The sequence below is a fragment of the Cuculus canorus genome, chromosome 4 (assembly GCF_017976375.1).
Source record: "Cuculus canorus isolate bCucCan1 chromosome 4, bCucCan1.pri, whole genome shotgun sequence".
Lineage (NCBI taxonomy): Eukaryota > Metazoa > Chordata > Aves > Cuculiformes > Cuculidae > Cuculus > Cuculus canorus.
This window is the reverse complement of record NC_071404.1, coordinates 7,034,760-7,051,724: the sequence shown is the minus strand read 5'-3', so window position 1 is coordinate 7,051,724 and position 16,965 is coordinate 7,034,760. Positions and strand designations below refer to the sequence as shown.

Sequence of the window (16,965 nt, the reverse complement as noted above, 5' to 3'; positions counted from 1 at the left end):
GTGATCTGTAGGATGAGGTTGAGGGGGTTCTCATCTGCTTTTGTAGGTGCAGATTTACAGCTGTAATTCAACTGACACAATATCGCAGGTGAGGCTCCTGACACATTGTGGTGTACCCCCAAGGCACAGACCAGTGTGTGGCAGGCTGTTTTGTGGCATGGAAAAATGCTGCTTTTGAAGTTCAGAAGCCAACATGGATCTGAAAGACAAATTGTATGATTTTTTTCTTCTATCTCTTCTCCCGTCTCATCAAGCAATTTGTGCTTGGAGGGGGAGTTTGGTGGGGACTGTGTGTGTTATAAGTGTCAGGTGTGAGCCCCATGGGCAAACTTCCCCTAAAACCCAGGTGCTAACAGTGTGTGCAGAGAGTAAAGCGGCCATTGGGATACTTTGGGAGGATGGATGCTGAGGGGAGAGGCTCTAGCTCTCCCTCTTCAGGACACTTATTGCAAGTAGGGTCTAGAGTGAATGCCAACTAATCCTGGCCCCCAAAAAACAGATAAGGGACAAAGCAGTTGTTCCCACATGATTACAACCTCCCTAATCAGAGCTGAAGACGATAAGAAAAATGTCCTTGGGAAGACAGGAGGAGGGATGCAACACCTGCAGGAGGAAGGACACAGAGAAGGTAAACAGAGGTGTTATCAGTCCCAAACAACGACCTGCCACGGCAATAAAAAGCCACTGAGGTTAGCCCTCAGTAGCGCCTTGACCTTAAGGTGCTGAATTCACCAGAGCTCTGCTGCGACTGTCTCCAGGTCCCCAGGACTGCCAGGACATCCAGCCAAGGATTGGTGAGATCTTATTATTGGGGTACTATTACTCCTCTGCTTCGCTTTGCCCGTTCCCCTGTCCTTTCCCCCTTCCATCTCCAGGGACGGGCGAGTGGCCGGCGGCTGCCTGCTCTGCCGTGGCCACCCGCCCTGGTATTTCCCTTCCCTTGCTACCAGGTTCAACACCCGCTCAGGGAGAGCTTTTTGAAGGGGCAGGTAGTGGGGTTGCAGCCCTCCTCTGTGGGTGGGTTGGTAGTGCTGGTGTTATGGTAGCTTTGCCCTGAAAGAGTCACCACAGATCTTATTGCCCTCACCATGATGACCGATATCGTTAGCAACTGGAAGCTGGAGCAGTATGTGCTCCAGAAGTGTCTCCCCCCAATTTGGTCCCCAGGGGCTTTCCAGGGTCCAGAGGCGTACCAGCAGCTGTGCCAGCAGTGGGAGAGTTGGTCAGAGGAGTCCAAAAAGCCCAAACCCACAAACAAGTGCAAGAAGAGAGCAGCTTTGCAAGGTTTATTGATGGTGGGCAGGGAGTTGTCCAAATTGCTCAAGGAGGCTCTTGACAACGTGCAGGCACTGGAGCAGACCAAGGCTGAGCTTAAAATGCAGGTGGACAGCCTGCGAGCAGAGGTGCAGGGTTTGTGCGGGGACTCTCTGCGGAGCGCAGTGGAGATCACCCGGCTGGAGAGCAAGCTGGGCTATGAGAAGCTGAAAACAGAGGAGCTGGAAAAGGAGGTTGGCAAGTGGATCGGGGAGACCCATGATGCACAGAGTGCAGTGCGGGCTGTCCTGCAGGACGTCCATCGGGACCGGGGCAGCGGTCCTGATCATAAGGTGTGCCATGCCAAAATCCAGGAGCTGCAGGCAGAGCTGGGGGTGTCAAGGGGCATTGTAGCTGCCATCCAAGGCAAGAGGAGCCGCTTTGGGAATGGTGAAGGGGAAGACTCCCTGGACCCGCACCCACCCCACTACGACTATGAGGATGATGTGTGGGGTGCCAATGGTCCCACCAGACCGTCTCCCTATGCTCCTCTGCGGGAGGAGATGAACCAGCTGCAAGGAGGGGAGGTGGAGGCTTCCAAAGTTAAAAAGAGCCCCTCTGATGAGCCAGCAGGCCACAGTCCACTCCAGGCCATAGACACTAACAGGGCTATGCTCTGGCTTACCCCTGAGCAGCTCAAGACGATGGGAAAGATGCTGGGGCCATTGACAAAGGAGACAGCAGTCAACTGGCTGTCCAGGGCCCAGCGGCTGCCCAGGTGCCAGAACGGCAACTCAGTGAGTGACCTGATAGACGTAGTGAGAAAGTGCATGAAACCAGATGATTTTGCAGCCCTGCCAGGGGATGTGCAGATGGGCAACGTCCAGGACATCGGGGACATCCTGTCAGCTGTGCTAAAGGTGTTTTTCCCAGAGGTCAACCCCTTAGTGCTATTCCACCAGGAGAAGCAAAATCCAGAGGAGAGGCCAGATGCCTATGTTAACCGTAAGAAGATGCTCTACCAGATGGCTGGGCTGCCTGGCTCAAAGGACTCCCCTCTTGATTTTGACAGGCCTGAATTCAAGGAGCCACTGGTTGTAGGGTTGACCCCCCCTTTGCGGGTGATTGCTGGTGGGGATGCAGCCAGAAAGCCACTGTCAGAGCTGGAGCAGATCCTCACCCAGAATTTTGAGCTGCAAAAGCAGGCATTCCCGGGATACATGCTGGGGGGGAAGAAAGGGAAAAACTCAGCCATGTCCTTCCAAAATGCAGGAATGAGAAAAATGCAAGGAGACCACCGAAAAGATCCTGATGGCAAGGGTGGTTTGGGGAAGGAGAACCAGCAGGGCATGAGGTTTCAGAAGTCCAACCCTTGGCGGGCTGAGGTGAGGAAGCGCTTGATAAAATATGAGAAGCAGGAGGATATTGATGGCTTGCCAGACTCGGAGCTCTTTGAAAAACTGGTCTTACATGAGGCCAAAAAACACAGCAGCTCCAACCCAATTGACCCTGGATCTAAAGCTCAGCAATAGGGCTGCCAGGCACCCACAACGCCCCTTTTTGTGGCACCGATTAAGACCGATTTGTGGGGGCGCCTGATAGTTGATATAACTATTGGAGGAGGGGTGCTTGGACAAGTGATGTTAATTGATACTGGTGCCACTTATTCAATTTTGAATATGGCCCCTGGCGAAGCCGGGCTCTTCCAAACCTCCGAAATTATTGAATTGACAGGGTCAAATGGCCAAAAATCCTCAGTGCCATTCACAGGGCCCATATCCTTTGAAATTGGGGCCGTCAAAGGGTCTGCAAAATTTGGGAAAATGGAAATGAAGGGAAAGCTGGGAATTTTAGCCATCTCCGTGCTGACAAATATGGGGATGGTGGTGGACTTGGCAAACCAATCACTGTTACATTGCCCCCAAACTGATGTGTCCATCATCCCGGCAAGCCACAGGGTGATGTCAGTGAAAGCCCCTGAGCTCCTGGTCCACCCCAAGTGGAACCCCCGAGTCACACAAGTCACAGAGCAGTTCCCCCAGGTTTGGGCAAAGAACAAGCTAGATTGCGGGCAGATTGATGCTGTTGTGGCAGTCAAAGGGCCAGATCCCCCTCCTCAGCCACAGCTCCGGTACCCAGCTGAGGCTGAGGCCAGCTTGTGGGACACAGTCAAAACATTACTGGAGCAGGGGGTGCTGGTGGAGCAGCAGAGCACCAATAATGCTCCAGTGTGGCCCTTGAGAAAAGCCGATGGGAAAACGTGGAGGCTGGCAGTGGATTTTAGTGCCCTGAACAGTGTCACTCCACTGCGGACCTCTGCAGTGGCCAGGTATCCAGACATCATGGAGGCCATCTCTCAGGGATCCAAGTGGTTCTCGGTGCTCAGTTTGACCAGCCCATCATTTGCCATTTCCTTGCATCCTGACTCCCGGCACAAGTTTGCCTTCACCCTTCAAGGACGGCAATTTGTCTTCGCTAGGGTCCCCCCAGGGTTCCACAATGCCCCTGCCATCTGCCACATGTATGTGTTGAGGATGTGGGAGAAGCTCAACCACCGGGACAGAGTGCTGTCCTGTGCTGGTGATATCCTCATCCATACTCGGACAAAGGAGGAGAATCTGGAGGTGCTGGCAGAGGTGCTGGAGGCCATCCAGAAGACAGGCTTCAGGATCAGCCCCACAAAGGCCCAGTTGTGCTGGAAGGAAGTCTCCTTTCTAGGAGTGACCCTGGGAGAGGGTAGACGCTCCCTGGAGAAACAGAGGGTAGAGCTAATACAGAAGGTGTCAGCACCATCTGATGTTACCACTCTGAGGTCCTTCCTGGCTCTCCTGAGGTTCTCTCGGGATTTTGTTGAAGGCTATGCAGAGAAAGCTGCCCCTCTCTGTCACCTCCTGAAGAAGGACATCCCTTGGGAATGGGGGCCAGAGCAGGACGAGGCAGTGAAGACCTTAAAGGAGAGCGTAGCTCAAGCCCCTGTGCTGGCACGTCCCCAGGGGGACAGACCCTACATCCTGCAGCTGTCCAGTGCAGGAAGGGGGCTGCGGGCCACTCTGAGCCAGCAGCATGGTGCCCACCTCCTCCCCGTTGCCCATGCCTCACGTCTCCTGACGCCAGCTGAGCAGCAGTTCACTGGCTATGAGAGGGAGGTTTTAGCTTTGACCTGGGCCCTGAAGCACTGGGAGTATCTGGTGGGGTCAGCCCCAGTGCTGCTGAGGACCTCCCGTACCCCGGTGAGGTACGTCTTGTTGGGGAAAGGGGACAATGGTCCACTGTGCTGCCCCAGGCTGGCCAACTGGGTGTTAGCACTGACCAACAAGGAGGTCCTTGGAGTGGCAGGGGAGCCCTCATCTGGCACCTATGGGGTGTTAATCAGTGGAGAGAAGGATGGGGAGGAACCGGAGAGTTCCCTAGCTGAGCCCAAGCCGCGACAGGCACCCCTGTTTCAGAGTGGTCTCAGCTTGGAGGAAGCCAAGGACAGAGGCTATGTCGTGTGGTTTGTAGACGGGTCCAACTACTGTGAGGCAGGAGTGACCTACACGGGCTATGCTGCCGTCAACTGGGGCACCGGGGAGGTGGTGAAGGGGAAGTGCCTGCCACACTCCATCCAAGCTGCTGAGCTGGTGGCTGTCACAGCTGCCCTGGAAAACACGCCGGCAGACAAGCCGCTGGCCATATTTTCAGACTCGGGTTGGGTGGTACGGGCTGCCCTAGAATGGCTGCCACTCTGGAGGGAGAGGGACATGCAGTCTGCCGATGGCAAACCTGTCACCTATGCCAAGAAGCTGCTGTACCTTGCGAGGCTGGCAGAGCAGAGAGCATGCCCGGTACAGATCATCAAGGTCAAGGCCCACAAGAAGGGAACAGAAGAAGCCAAGTGGAACAAGGAGGCAGATGCCAAAGCCAAGCAAGCTGCTAAGGAAGGGCTGATATGGAAAGCCAGCAAGCCCTCAGAGAACGGCCCCTTGTCAGTGGTTTCCAGACACTGGGAAAATGTGGACCTGCTGGGCTTGCAGGCGCAAGACCCCGGCATCCGGGAATTAGCACAGGGCAGGCAGTACAAAGGGTGCAAGGTGTGGAAGGACATCTCGGGGCTGGTCCTGGCACGAAGGGAGGGGGCAGAGTTTCCAGTCTGGGTGGTGCCTGAACTTGTCCGGACAGAGTTGGTGGCCTTAGCTCACGAGCAGGGGCATTTGGGTGTAGACAAGACCATGGTGAGGCTGCAGGGTGCTGGGTGGTGGCCTGAAATGAGAGAGGATGTGGAGAGGTATGTCAGCAATTGCCTGACGTGCGCAGCCGACAATACTGATGCCAAAACAGCCAAAGCCCTCCTGGGCCACCAGAGAGTTTCTGGGCCATGGAGCAAGCTGCAGATGGAGCTTATTGGCCCCTTGCCCCAAACAGCCCAAGGGAACAGGTATTGCCTGGTGATCAGTGACAACTTCACCAGGTGGGTGGAAGCTTTTCCAGCTCGAAACAACACGCCCAGCACAACTGCAAAGATCCTGGTAGAGCACATATTCTCACAGTGGGGTGTCCCAAAGGAGATCGACTCAGACCAAGGCCAACACTTCATCAGAGAAGTCATGAAAGGGGTGTGCCAAGCACTGGGTATCAAGCAAAAGCTTCAGATCACAGGGCATCTCCAGAAGCCCAGCTTGGTGGAGGGTCCCAATGATCCACTGAAGGCAGCACTGAGGAAGCTTGTGAACCAGCAAAGGAAAGACTGGGATCAGAGGCTCCCGTTGATCCTGCTGGCATTACGAGGGGCAGTGGCATCTCAAGCACCTTCTTCCCAAAAGCTGCCTCCAGCAAGAGACCCGAAGCTGCCAAGACACTGGTGGCAAAGAGGGGAGCCACCGGATGAACTTCAGCCCCGCATCCTGACAGACAGGTGGGTCCAGGACATGCTGAGGACGGTGTTGGGTACATACCACCAGCTCGCCTTGGTGCAGAAGACTAGCATTGCCAAGATAGATAAGCAGTTGGGAGCACTGATGCGCCCCACAGAGTGGAACACGGGGGACATGGTAAAGTATCGTGAGATTAGAGAGAAGAACGAGGTGCTGGGACCCCAGTGGATGGGGCCTGTTAGGGTTGTGAACAAGGCTAGCTCCTCCGTGTACCAGGTAGAAATCAGAAAGGGAGCAAAAAGGCAGGAAAAATGGCTCCATTCTTCACAATTAAAAGCATGGAAGGGAAATTAACGGGGCTGGAGAGCCCGTCTTGCTTCTGTTTTGCAGATAAAGAAAAATGGGAGGCGATTGTGACCGGCAGGAAGGGCGAACTTCGTGGCATCACCAGCTGTGTTTGTGCTGCAAGGAAAATGCTTTGAAATGTATGGCTGCAGGATTTGCTTTGGTCTCTGGTATGTGCCTAGTATTGAGCACCCACCATTTCCAACCAGCTCATCAGCATCTCAGACAAGAAGTTAATTGTTCCCACTTAGGTAGGCACCCTGACATGCGGGTCACAGCCCGGCACAGGGTTAGGAGGTACACAAAAATTGAGACTGATTGGCCCTGGTCTCAAGCTCACATAAAATATACAGGAAGCATGGGTTTAAATTCTAACAAAGGCTTAAATTTGTCAACGGTGGTTATGCACGGGACAGAGGTGTACTTGGAAAATGAGTGGAGCTGGGACAGCGTAAACAGACTCCCACAGCTGCTGGGGAAGGTGGGACAAGAAATAAAGGTAGGGTGCAGGGTAATTAATGGATCCACTCACCAGCGGGTAACTCAAATCTCCGTAACTGAAATAAAAACTAAGAAGAACCAGAAACAAAACTGTGCTGTAGAAAAATTGGACTGCTGGTGCAATTTTACTTTGGTCCAGCCAGTATTTGTGGTCTGCCTCTGGGCCCACAACAGCGTGGGGCTGTCCTTTAAATTTAAGATTAACACCATGACCCACTCCTTTGCTGCTGTTAAGATCTCAAAGTGCCATTTTTTGGCCTGGCATGCAGCCCAATATGCTGAAGTTGGCAACCAGGTAGAACTGGAAATTAAATACTCCCAAGAAAGTGTAACTGACCCGATGCAAATCAATGGCACCACCGTGACTATCGCTGCACCCAACAGTCGCAAGTGGGTTGTGCCAGTAAACTGCTTGCGTGAGAGCAAAATTCTTAATAGTTCTGAATTAGGCACGGAGGCTTCATGGTACAATCAGGATTATGGACGCTGCCCACATCTCGTCATAAACCTCCAGGTGTGGTGTCGAGGAAACCTGAGAGTAGAAATGTTCCCTGAGCTTGGAGGGAAGTGGTGGATAGAAGGCCCCAAAGGATTTAAAAAAGAGTTTACCATCATTGCCGTTTTGCGCCCTTTTGTTTCCAAAATAGGCCCTTATGTAGTCAAGCGAAATCATGTCCAAGAGCTGTTGACTGGGCCTGTCCGATCACTGAAGAAGGTGGTGTTGTCTCTGTCCACTGTTAATATTTCATCTGTCAGACCACACTGTACCCCCTTTCTATCCACCCTCCACACTGGTTGGCTTGCTTGGCTCCACAGCCGCTCCATCCAGGGGACCCGGTCCAAAAGAGACTTGCTGGCCACAGCGCTGGGAGGAGGAAGCGCTGGGCTGGGAGTCCTCAACAGCATGAATGTTGAGGTCTTGACCAACAAATTGGAAGCTGTCAGCTCAGGTGTGCAGGGCCTCCTCAACCCCTTGAATTCATCCCTTGCCAGCCTTGGGATGGGGCAGTGGCTTGTGTCAGAGGTGTTGCCCACTTGGGAACAAATAAGCGAGAAAGACCACCAGCTGCTGTTGCGAGCGCTGGGCATTGAACAAAATAACGTCTCTCTTGCTCTTAGTTGTATCCAGGCCCAGATGTGGGTGCAGAGTGTCATTGCAGGTATCCTGAGAGATGGCGACAATGGCATCCTCCCTGCTGAGATCCGAAAAATTGTGTGGGACGCAGCCACGGAGAAGGAGCGGCAGCTCCAAGCCTGGTGGAGGCTCGTCAACTTCACCCATGACCAGGTCCTCGACGCAGTCATCGCCCATGTCCTGACCGTAGCTGAGGCTCGCATTGAAAAGGTTTACCCAATTGTGGCCCTAGGGGTAAACACAAATGGGTCTGTGCTCTACCCCCTGGATCATCGCATGTGGGCGAGGTTGTCTGATGGGAAATGGCAGTCGGTAGATTTGGAAGCTTGCATTTTGGAAACGGGGCTGGGATTCATATGCGAAGATGATGCCCTTAAGGCGAGTGATGTTTGCTTTGACACCAAAGAAGGGGTGTGTCATTTCGAGATCAATCCCCAAAGCAGTAACAAAACCATGTTAGTGTATGTAGGGAAAGGATGTGTGTGTTTTAGAACAACGTGCAAATATGTGCAAATTAATGAAGTTTATAATCAGACTGTGTTTAACGACTCAAATATGTGTGCTTGCAATGTAGCTATTATTAGAGGCTGTGATTTTGCATATAAACCACCAATGTTAACTAGCCAGTTGCTAATCAGAAACTACACCTTGTATCGTAGTATAACTCCAACCCCCATCGGTATGGATTTGTCACTTGTAAAAGAAATGTTAGTGCACGCGAATTTACAGCAGCTGTTAGAAAATGCTAAGGCAGAAGCCAAAAAGATCCTAATAACTGTACACCATGATGGAAAAGTTATAAAACAGGTAATGGAACGAATTAAGAGTGTGGGAGAACACCACTGGTGGGAAATTTTCTTTGGTTGGTCCCCCACAGCCACTGGTATCTTCAATGCGCTTCTGCACCCTGTAGTAGTTGTTCTGCTAATGCAAATCTGCTTGTGCTTTGCCATGGTAGCGACTTGTTACAAGATGAGGCAGGTGAAATGCTGCATTGACGACCAGATGAAAAGTCTAGGGCTGGCCAAGCGCCTCCTACCATAGTCAAGGGCAAGACTGGGTTGGCCTCTGTGTTTGCCACCAAGAAGAAATTTTAGCTCCGCTGTTGGCTGCAACCCAGTAGGCGTTGAGCGGTGGAGACACATGCCATACCAGACCTTGATGTGAGGGATGGCCTCCTCTGTTATGAGGGCCATCCAGGAGGGGAAGGCAGGCCAAGTAGCCTGTGGCTGGCCTGAATCACAGAATGATTGAGGTTGGAAGGTACCTCTTGAGATGATCTAGTCCAAGCCCCCCTGCTCAAGCAGGGTCACCTAGAGCAAATTGCCCAGGACTGTGTCCTGTTGGGTTTTGAATATCTCCACAGATGGAGACTCCACAACCTCTCTGGGTAAACCTGTTCCAATATTTGATCATCCTCAGAGTAAAAAAAACAAGAGTTAGCATAAGTAACTTGTCTTTGAACCTGTCATCCCCAAATGCTGCATGAAGAAGCTGATTTTGTGTGATTTAAGACTCCTTAAGCAGAGGAGAAGGGGACAAAGAAAGCCAAAGACAGTGTCTTTGAAGAAAAGAGAAGGGAACATAATGCCTGAGTGTTGAAAAGCACCCACTGAATATTGAAGATGTGTTACCAGCCTCAAAATCTTTGGAAAGATGATAAAAGATGAGCAAAATGAAAGTCCCTGTAATCACATTGGACTTAAAGGAGCTAAATACACACGGACTTTTGCAGCAACCATCTCTGGGCTCCCAAGACTCCCAGGATGTTTGGCCAACAGATTGGTGAGATCTTGTTTCTGGAGCCTGGACATCACCGCTTTGCTTTGCCTAGTTATGCATGTACTCAATAAAATGTATCTGTTAGAGAATGGGCCGTGTATTCATTTGCCTCCTGCTCAGCTACTCTCTACCATGGCTTGTAACTTTAGCTACACTGGTAAAGAGAAATTCTGGTAAAAAGAAAAGATGTATATTTTTCCTCTTTTTAGAGGCCAAAATCCCTCACTTGCTTTTTGTCTGCAGAATATTCACACTGATACACAAAGATTTCTGCCTCGTCCTGAAGAGTGGGGCTCTTGGCTGGCACACAAACTCACACCCCTGTTTCCTGCTGTCTCTCCCATTCTACCTCACTCCCCTGACTCTGAACCCAGATGGAGCCTTAAAATAATAAATAGGGGTGCTTATACATTACAAAAACATTAGTATTTTCAAAAAAATGAATAAACCACCTTATTTTCAGCCCATATGTCTGATCACATCTCGGAGACGTTGCTCTCTCTGAGAACAGGGTGGGGGGTTGTGCAGAGAAAAAAGCCCCACGCAATCCAGGCTGAAATAAAAAGATTAAAGAACTGGCCTTTAACTCAGCAGGCAACCACTGGGCTAGCTCAAGAAATGGGATAAACCCCCCCACTTTCACAAATCCCAGGCTGGGAATTGCAAAGAAACCATGTATTGCCATAGCAAACTTTGAGAAAAGTGAAACTTCAATACATGGGTTTGATAAAGATGCTTCTTAAAAAGCAGATATTACAACTGAACGCATGAAGCATGAATAAATAAATTACTGCCTAAACCCACAGAAATAATTTCCCGCCTTCAAGCACCATGAAAACACCCCTTCATCCTTGGGAGAGGAGGTTGAATTCTCCCCCCCAGCCCTCCCACCCGCCTGGGAAAGGGCTGGTGCCTCGTCCCCTCTGTGTTCTGCTGCTCCCTTCATTTTATTCATAACAAAGCCTCAGAGAAAATGAATGGTTATTTTTAATTAAAGTGCCTTTCTTACTTGCTTACTCCTTACATATTTCATGAGAATTAATTTCCTTGTGAGTAATTACCCTTTTATACAAAGCCTTTACCACTCTAACCTGTTTCGGGAGCCTTCAGGATTAAAAGGTACCACAGAAGATTTACTTTGCCCACTCTTCAGTTCCAACCTTGCACTGGGGCAGTATGGGAAGCCGAGGTTAGCCCTGGGATGATGCTGTAGCCATAGGGAAAGGGAGTTTTACATCTACACACAGGTTTTAGCTGAATGCAGACCCTTGCACGGCTGCTGGATGTGGCAGCAGCATCCTCTGCAGCTGCAACGAGCTGCTGCCCTCTGCAGAGCCGGCACACAGTGAACATAGCTTTGGAAAGTTTGCAAAACTATATTAATTTGCCCGCCCTCCCCCTCCCTGACTTTTCGTGTCTTTTGTTTATCACCACAAACCAAGGAGGGCTGTTTTCATGGTAGCAGCAGTATTGTTGCAGCTGTGGTAGACTTTGGGTACAGCCTGGGGACCTTCAGCAAGAGCTTTTGTCTGTTTTTCTGGTTGTTTCAGTAGATCCCATAAAAGTTTTTACCCAAACTCGGTGGCTTTCCTGAGACAAATGGGTAACACAGTTGCATTTGTTCCCTGGTGTTTTTGCCTCTGTCCTCCATGCTCTGGAGTGGAGGGGAGTCTGCCTGGGCAGAGCATGCAAGCTGTGGCTCACAGAAACCCTCAAACCATCTGCAACACAGCAGCTTTCTTCAGTTCTAACATGATCAGTTGAACAGGGAGTTTTCTGAGCTGGTTCAGCCTGGCTGCCTCCCCTTTCAGCCACAAAGATCGATGAAGGCAGGTCGCTGGCCCCACTGGTCTAGTCCTAGTAGTAGTAATTCAGATTAACTGTGTGGCCAGCAGGTCAAGGGAAGTGATTTTGCCCCTCTATTCCTCTCTTGTGAGACCTCATCTGAAATACTGTGTCCAATTTTGGAATCCTCAATGTAAGAAGGATATGGAGGTGTTGGAACGGGTCCAGAGGAGGTTACAAAGATGATCAGAGGGCTGGAGCACCTTCCATACAAGGAAAGGCTGAGAGAGTTGGGCTTGTTCAGCCTGGAGAAGGGAAGGCTCAGAGGAGATCTTATAGCGACCTCCCAGTACCTGAAGAGGCTACAGGAAAGCTGGAGAGGGGCTATTTGTAAAGGCTTGTGATGATATGACCAGGGGGAAAGGGTATAAACTGGAGAGGGGCAGATTTAGACTAGACATTAGGAAGAATTTCTTCACCATGAGAGTAGTGAGATACTGGCCCAGGTTACCCAGGGAGGTTGTGGATGCCCCATCCCTGGAGGCGTTCAAAGCCAAGTTGGATGAAGCTTTGAGCTACCTGACCTAGTGGAAGGTGATCCTGCCCATGCAAGGGGGTTGACAATGGATGATCTTTAAGATTTCCTCAACTCAAACTATTCTATGATTCCATTTGCTCCCAAGAATTTTACTTCTCCCCAAAGTAGCCTAGATGTTTCACAGAGAAGCTGGATACTAGCCCAAACTATTTATAATCTCTACATTTACTGTAGATGTGACCCAGTGTAGCAGAGCAGTAAAAAGAGAAGAGTGAGAAAGCTCCAGGAACAGACTGCTTCAATCAGACAGTGATGCAGCATGGTGTGCTGTATCCTGGCTGATCACGATTTATTACGTATGGTGTGGATGGAAGAAATTACTTTTAGGAGGCAGAGTCAAGAAGAGCATCAGGGCTCAGAGGCACAATGAGGAGAGCTGGTTTGAGAGCTGGAAGCTGGGTAGCTCATCTGGGCAGATTCTAGCTTGTGTTGATTTTTTTTTCCACTTTGTAGAATCTCAGAGAAATTCCACGATGTTCCAGCAATCAGCGTGAAGTGAGACACTTGATTTACTCCTCACAGCAGCCTCAGGAAGTGATTATATATGTATCAGACTGGCTGAGAAGAGGTCATGAATAACCCACTAGGGAGTTAGTGTACTCTTACGAGTGGTAAAATGACTGAAGTTATATCCCACAGAGGGAAATGCAAGGAATTCTCATATGTTCACTCATTTTCTTGAAACATAAAAGACCATAGAAACCATTTCCACTTTTGAGTGATCTGTCATTGGCAGGACTGTTGAGTTTGGCAAAACTTACTCAGGCTACAATAATAAAGAATTAGGTCTCTACAGGATAGAGTCATGGAATCATAGAACTGTTTGGTTGGAAAAGACCTTTGAGACCAATGAGTCCAACTTTACCTGTCTACTATTAAATCAAACCTCCAAGAACCTTGCCTACTTGTCCTTTAAACACCTCCTGGGATGGTGACTCAACCACTTCCCTGGACAGCCTTTGCCAGTGTCTGAGAACCCTTTCAGTGAAGAAATTTTTCCTAAACTAAACCTCCCCTGGCACAACTTAAGGCCATTTCCCCTCATCCTATCACTTGCTGCTTGGGAGTAGAGACCAACATCCACGTCTATACAACCTCCTTTTAAGTAGCTGTAAAGAGCAATATGTCTCCCCTTAGCCTATTCTTTTCCAGGCTAAACAACCCCAGTTCCCTCAGCTGCTCCCTGTAAGACTTGTTCTCCAACCTCTTCACCAGCTCCATTGCCCTTCTCTGGACATGATCCAGCGCCTCAATGTCCTTCTTGTAGTGAGGGGCTTGAAAATGAACACAATATTTGAGATGCAGCCTCACCAGTTCTGAGCACAGGGAAAGGATGACTTCCCTCCTCCTGCTGGCCACACTATTTCTGATACAAGCCAAGATGCCGTTGGCCTTCTAGCCTACCTGGGCCACTGCTGGCTCATGTTCAGCTGCTGTCAACCAACACCTCCAGGTCCTTCTCTGCCAGACAGCTTTCCAGCTGCTCGTCCCCAAGCCTGTAGAGCTGCACGGGGTTGTTTTGTCCCAAGTGCAGGATTCAGTACTTGGCCTCATTAAACCTCATCACGATGGCCTCGGCCCATCGATCCAGCCTGTCCAGATCCCTCCGTGAAACCTCCTTACCTGACTGCATGGGGCAATCAAAATGCCCTTGTTCCTTCAGTTGTTCTCAGCAATTTCAGCAGTGGACGAGAGTCACAGGTATCTGGACACAGACAGAAATATATGAGATTACAGGAACTGCCATCAGATAGTTTAATGACTGTAGCATTGGCACAGCCACCCTTAAATTCGCTAAAGATTGGAGGTTTCAAACCTGAAGGCCTACCACAAGGCACCAAAATCTCTTTTCAGACAGTTCATTGGACTGTCTTTGATGTTTGTGCTACTGAACAGCAGGTAGTCAACTGTTCTCAAAACTAAACCTCTTTTTGAGGTGCCTACAGGCGGTTATAGGTGCCTATTTATTGACAGTTTGGACAACACTGGCTTAGGCTTCCATTTGCTGAACTCCATTGAAGTCTCTTATATTTATCAAATGCCACATGAGAACAATCTGAAGCATAAACACACCTTGTAGCAGGGGGCTCCTCCTGCATTATCCTTACTCTTTGCTGGCAAATGTTGCAGTAATGCTTAAAGAGATGCCTGCTTGCCTGTGTTTGCCTAACAAAAAACAAACAGCATCAGAACACTCTACACAAAAAACCCCAACCCAAAGACTTATTTGGCTCAGCAGCACATCCATCAATGAACAAGAAATTATGGCCAAAACTGTGGTTGTGTGTCTGTTCTCACTTCCTTTATGCTTGTTAGTAAACCTGACTGATAATCATAGAATAATCTTAACCCCGTTAGTCGCCAGGGATAGCACAGAGCAGTAAAATTATAACGAAAAATGACATAGCTATGAGATGAGCACTGGAGAGCAGATAAGGCTACACAGTGGGGGTTGAGATGGACACCAGCTTGTGGGTGTTGTTTCATTCTCCTTTTCTTCACCAGCTAGTGCTTCTTGCTGTTTTGAGTGTGGAGTGAGAAGATGAAAGGCAAGCTGTGCTGCGGTGTGCATACCCCATACCAGGCGAGCCCCCCTGTCTGCAGCTGCACAGCAAGCAGCGTGCAGGCTCCGCTCAGGCGGGGTGTCACAACGCTTTCACCGCAGGCACAGCTTCAGGGTCGGCACACCGGCACTCCTGAACAAGCGTGGCTGGTGTGTGTGGTCTGACTTCTCCAGTCACTGAGCTAGAAAACAAGAATAAAAAGAGATATAAACAGAGCAGAAGGCAGGTAATGAAGCAGCTGGCATCACCTCCTCCCTCAGGTTTTAGAGGGGTTCTTCTCAAAACAAAGCCTCTTTCTTACAATCCTCTCTTTTTGAGGGCAATTCTAGGGAAATGAGTACATAGCACCTGCTTGCGTTAGGCTGTGAGTGCAGATACCCTCACACGGTGACATGAAATAACTTGTCGTGGAAGAGACACTAATCTTGAGAGTTTTCAGAAAATGTCACAAACGTGTAAGCACTTAAACAGACACAAATGCCAGTAATGTTACCTGTTGACCATTGACAGAGGGGCCCAACTCCCAGACTTCACATAAACCTGCAGTGGTGGGTTTTACATCTTGTGTTGCTTTGAAGGGTGCAGCTCCACTGTCATGGTCTTGATTTCACATTGGCTTTTCAGGCAGCCTCTTCCATCCTGAGCATGACAGCATGGAGCAAGGAAGGAGCTCACGTGTGAAGGAATTGCTGATGCGCACTCAAATTTGACTGCTACATGCAAGAAGTGCCTTTCCTAGAGGCCCTGGGGTCTCTGCATCATGGGCAACACTGGCATGAGAAACTTGGCCCAGGAACCTTGGTGCACGCACAGGTGAACCCCACCATGCAGGGGAATTGGAACTGGATGATCTTTAAGGTCCCTTCTGACACAACCCGTTCTATGATTCTATGTTGCTGCTGAAGGTAAGTCTAGATGCTGCCTGAGAGAAACCCACTTGAGCTGAGTGCATCCTGCACGATCCCTTGATCTGGGCTTGCATGAAGCTATGGCACCAAAACTTCTATTGACCTCAAAGAAGAGTGTCAGAGAGCCAAATCTTGCAAGATGCGGAGAAGTCTCACATTGCAGTGGCCACACACTACCTTGCCCGGGAGACTCATTTGACCGGACAGAGATGCCACTGGTCTGGTGTTCAGCAACATGGGCCGTGCAAAGCAAGAGAGAGAGACCATTACTGGGGTAAGGCTGGGTAAGGAAGAGTGATTTATTTATATTTTTATGCACAAGAGATGGATTTGAGAAAGGCTGCAGGCAGGGCAGGAAAGAACTGAGCTGATGCAGAAAGCCCCTCCAGTTTCGCATGTCGTGCGCTCAAGCCACAGACTTCATTTGCACAGGAAGTCAAATGAATGTCAGGATACAGTTTTGATTAATACTCTGAAGAAAACCTGTATATATAGCACCGTACTTCAGTGTGCTCCTTGTCATTGATTTATGACTGACATAGGAAGAGTGAAAAGAAATAGAAATCATCATTTCTGCTGGCTACAAAATGGAAGATTTTGCCACCACGGCTCAGAAATAGCATCAATAGAGACTGATACAACGCAGTTCCAGGTGGAAATTTTTGAGAGAAAAAGCTTAGCTATGAGCAAGAGGTACATAGTCAATCTATTTCTTGGTATCATTGATCACTGGTTCCACTTGTGGAGCTTGAATTTATTTGGAAACACTTAACACTTAGCTTTAGGAAAAAAAACTTTATTTCAACCGTTCGCTAGGTTACTTCTCAGAACATTGCTGTGAACAGTTTCATTGTTAATTCTAAGAAATCCTATTTCATTTTAAGGGTTTCTTTTAAATCTCCCCTCCCTCCCACACACAGAGATTTTCATTTCCCCCCACAGCTCTCACAGTTAAAAAAAATACAATGTACCACTTCTTTTACGTTCCCCTTGTTGAAATTCTGGTTTTATTTCAAACTTTAGCATCTTAAGTTGACAAATACAAGGGACCAGAGCCTTTCTTATGGAAAGATAAGAAAGTCTATGACCTGAGGGACCCTCGTTTTGCCTGGCAAAACTCAACTTTTGTTGAGTATCGATCCTACAGTGAAGCCCCACTGTGACACAAGTGGTACTCAGCACATTGTGCAGGCATTCAGGGCTTATGCAAATTGAGATTCATGCCTGCACGCAGCCTTCCGCC

The 16,965-nt window shown here is 49.5% G+C and overlaps 1 protein-coding gene across 1 annotated transcript; it reads left to right on the top strand.

Annotated features, from left to right (window-relative positions):
* Positions 1-704: 704 nt before the first annotated feature.
* Positions 705-9,948, top strand: LOC128852180 (uncharacterized). The gene is made up of 2 exons (XM_054066375.1): positions 705-794; positions 6,495-9,948. The coding sequence occupies exon 2, from the start codon at positions 6,505-6,507 to the stop codon at positions 9,127-9,129; it is 2,625 nt and encodes an 874-aa protein (XP_053922350.1). The 5' UTR covers positions 705-794; positions 6,495-6,504; the 3' UTR covers positions 9,130-9,948.
* Positions 9,949-16,965: the final 7,017 nt, after the last annotated feature.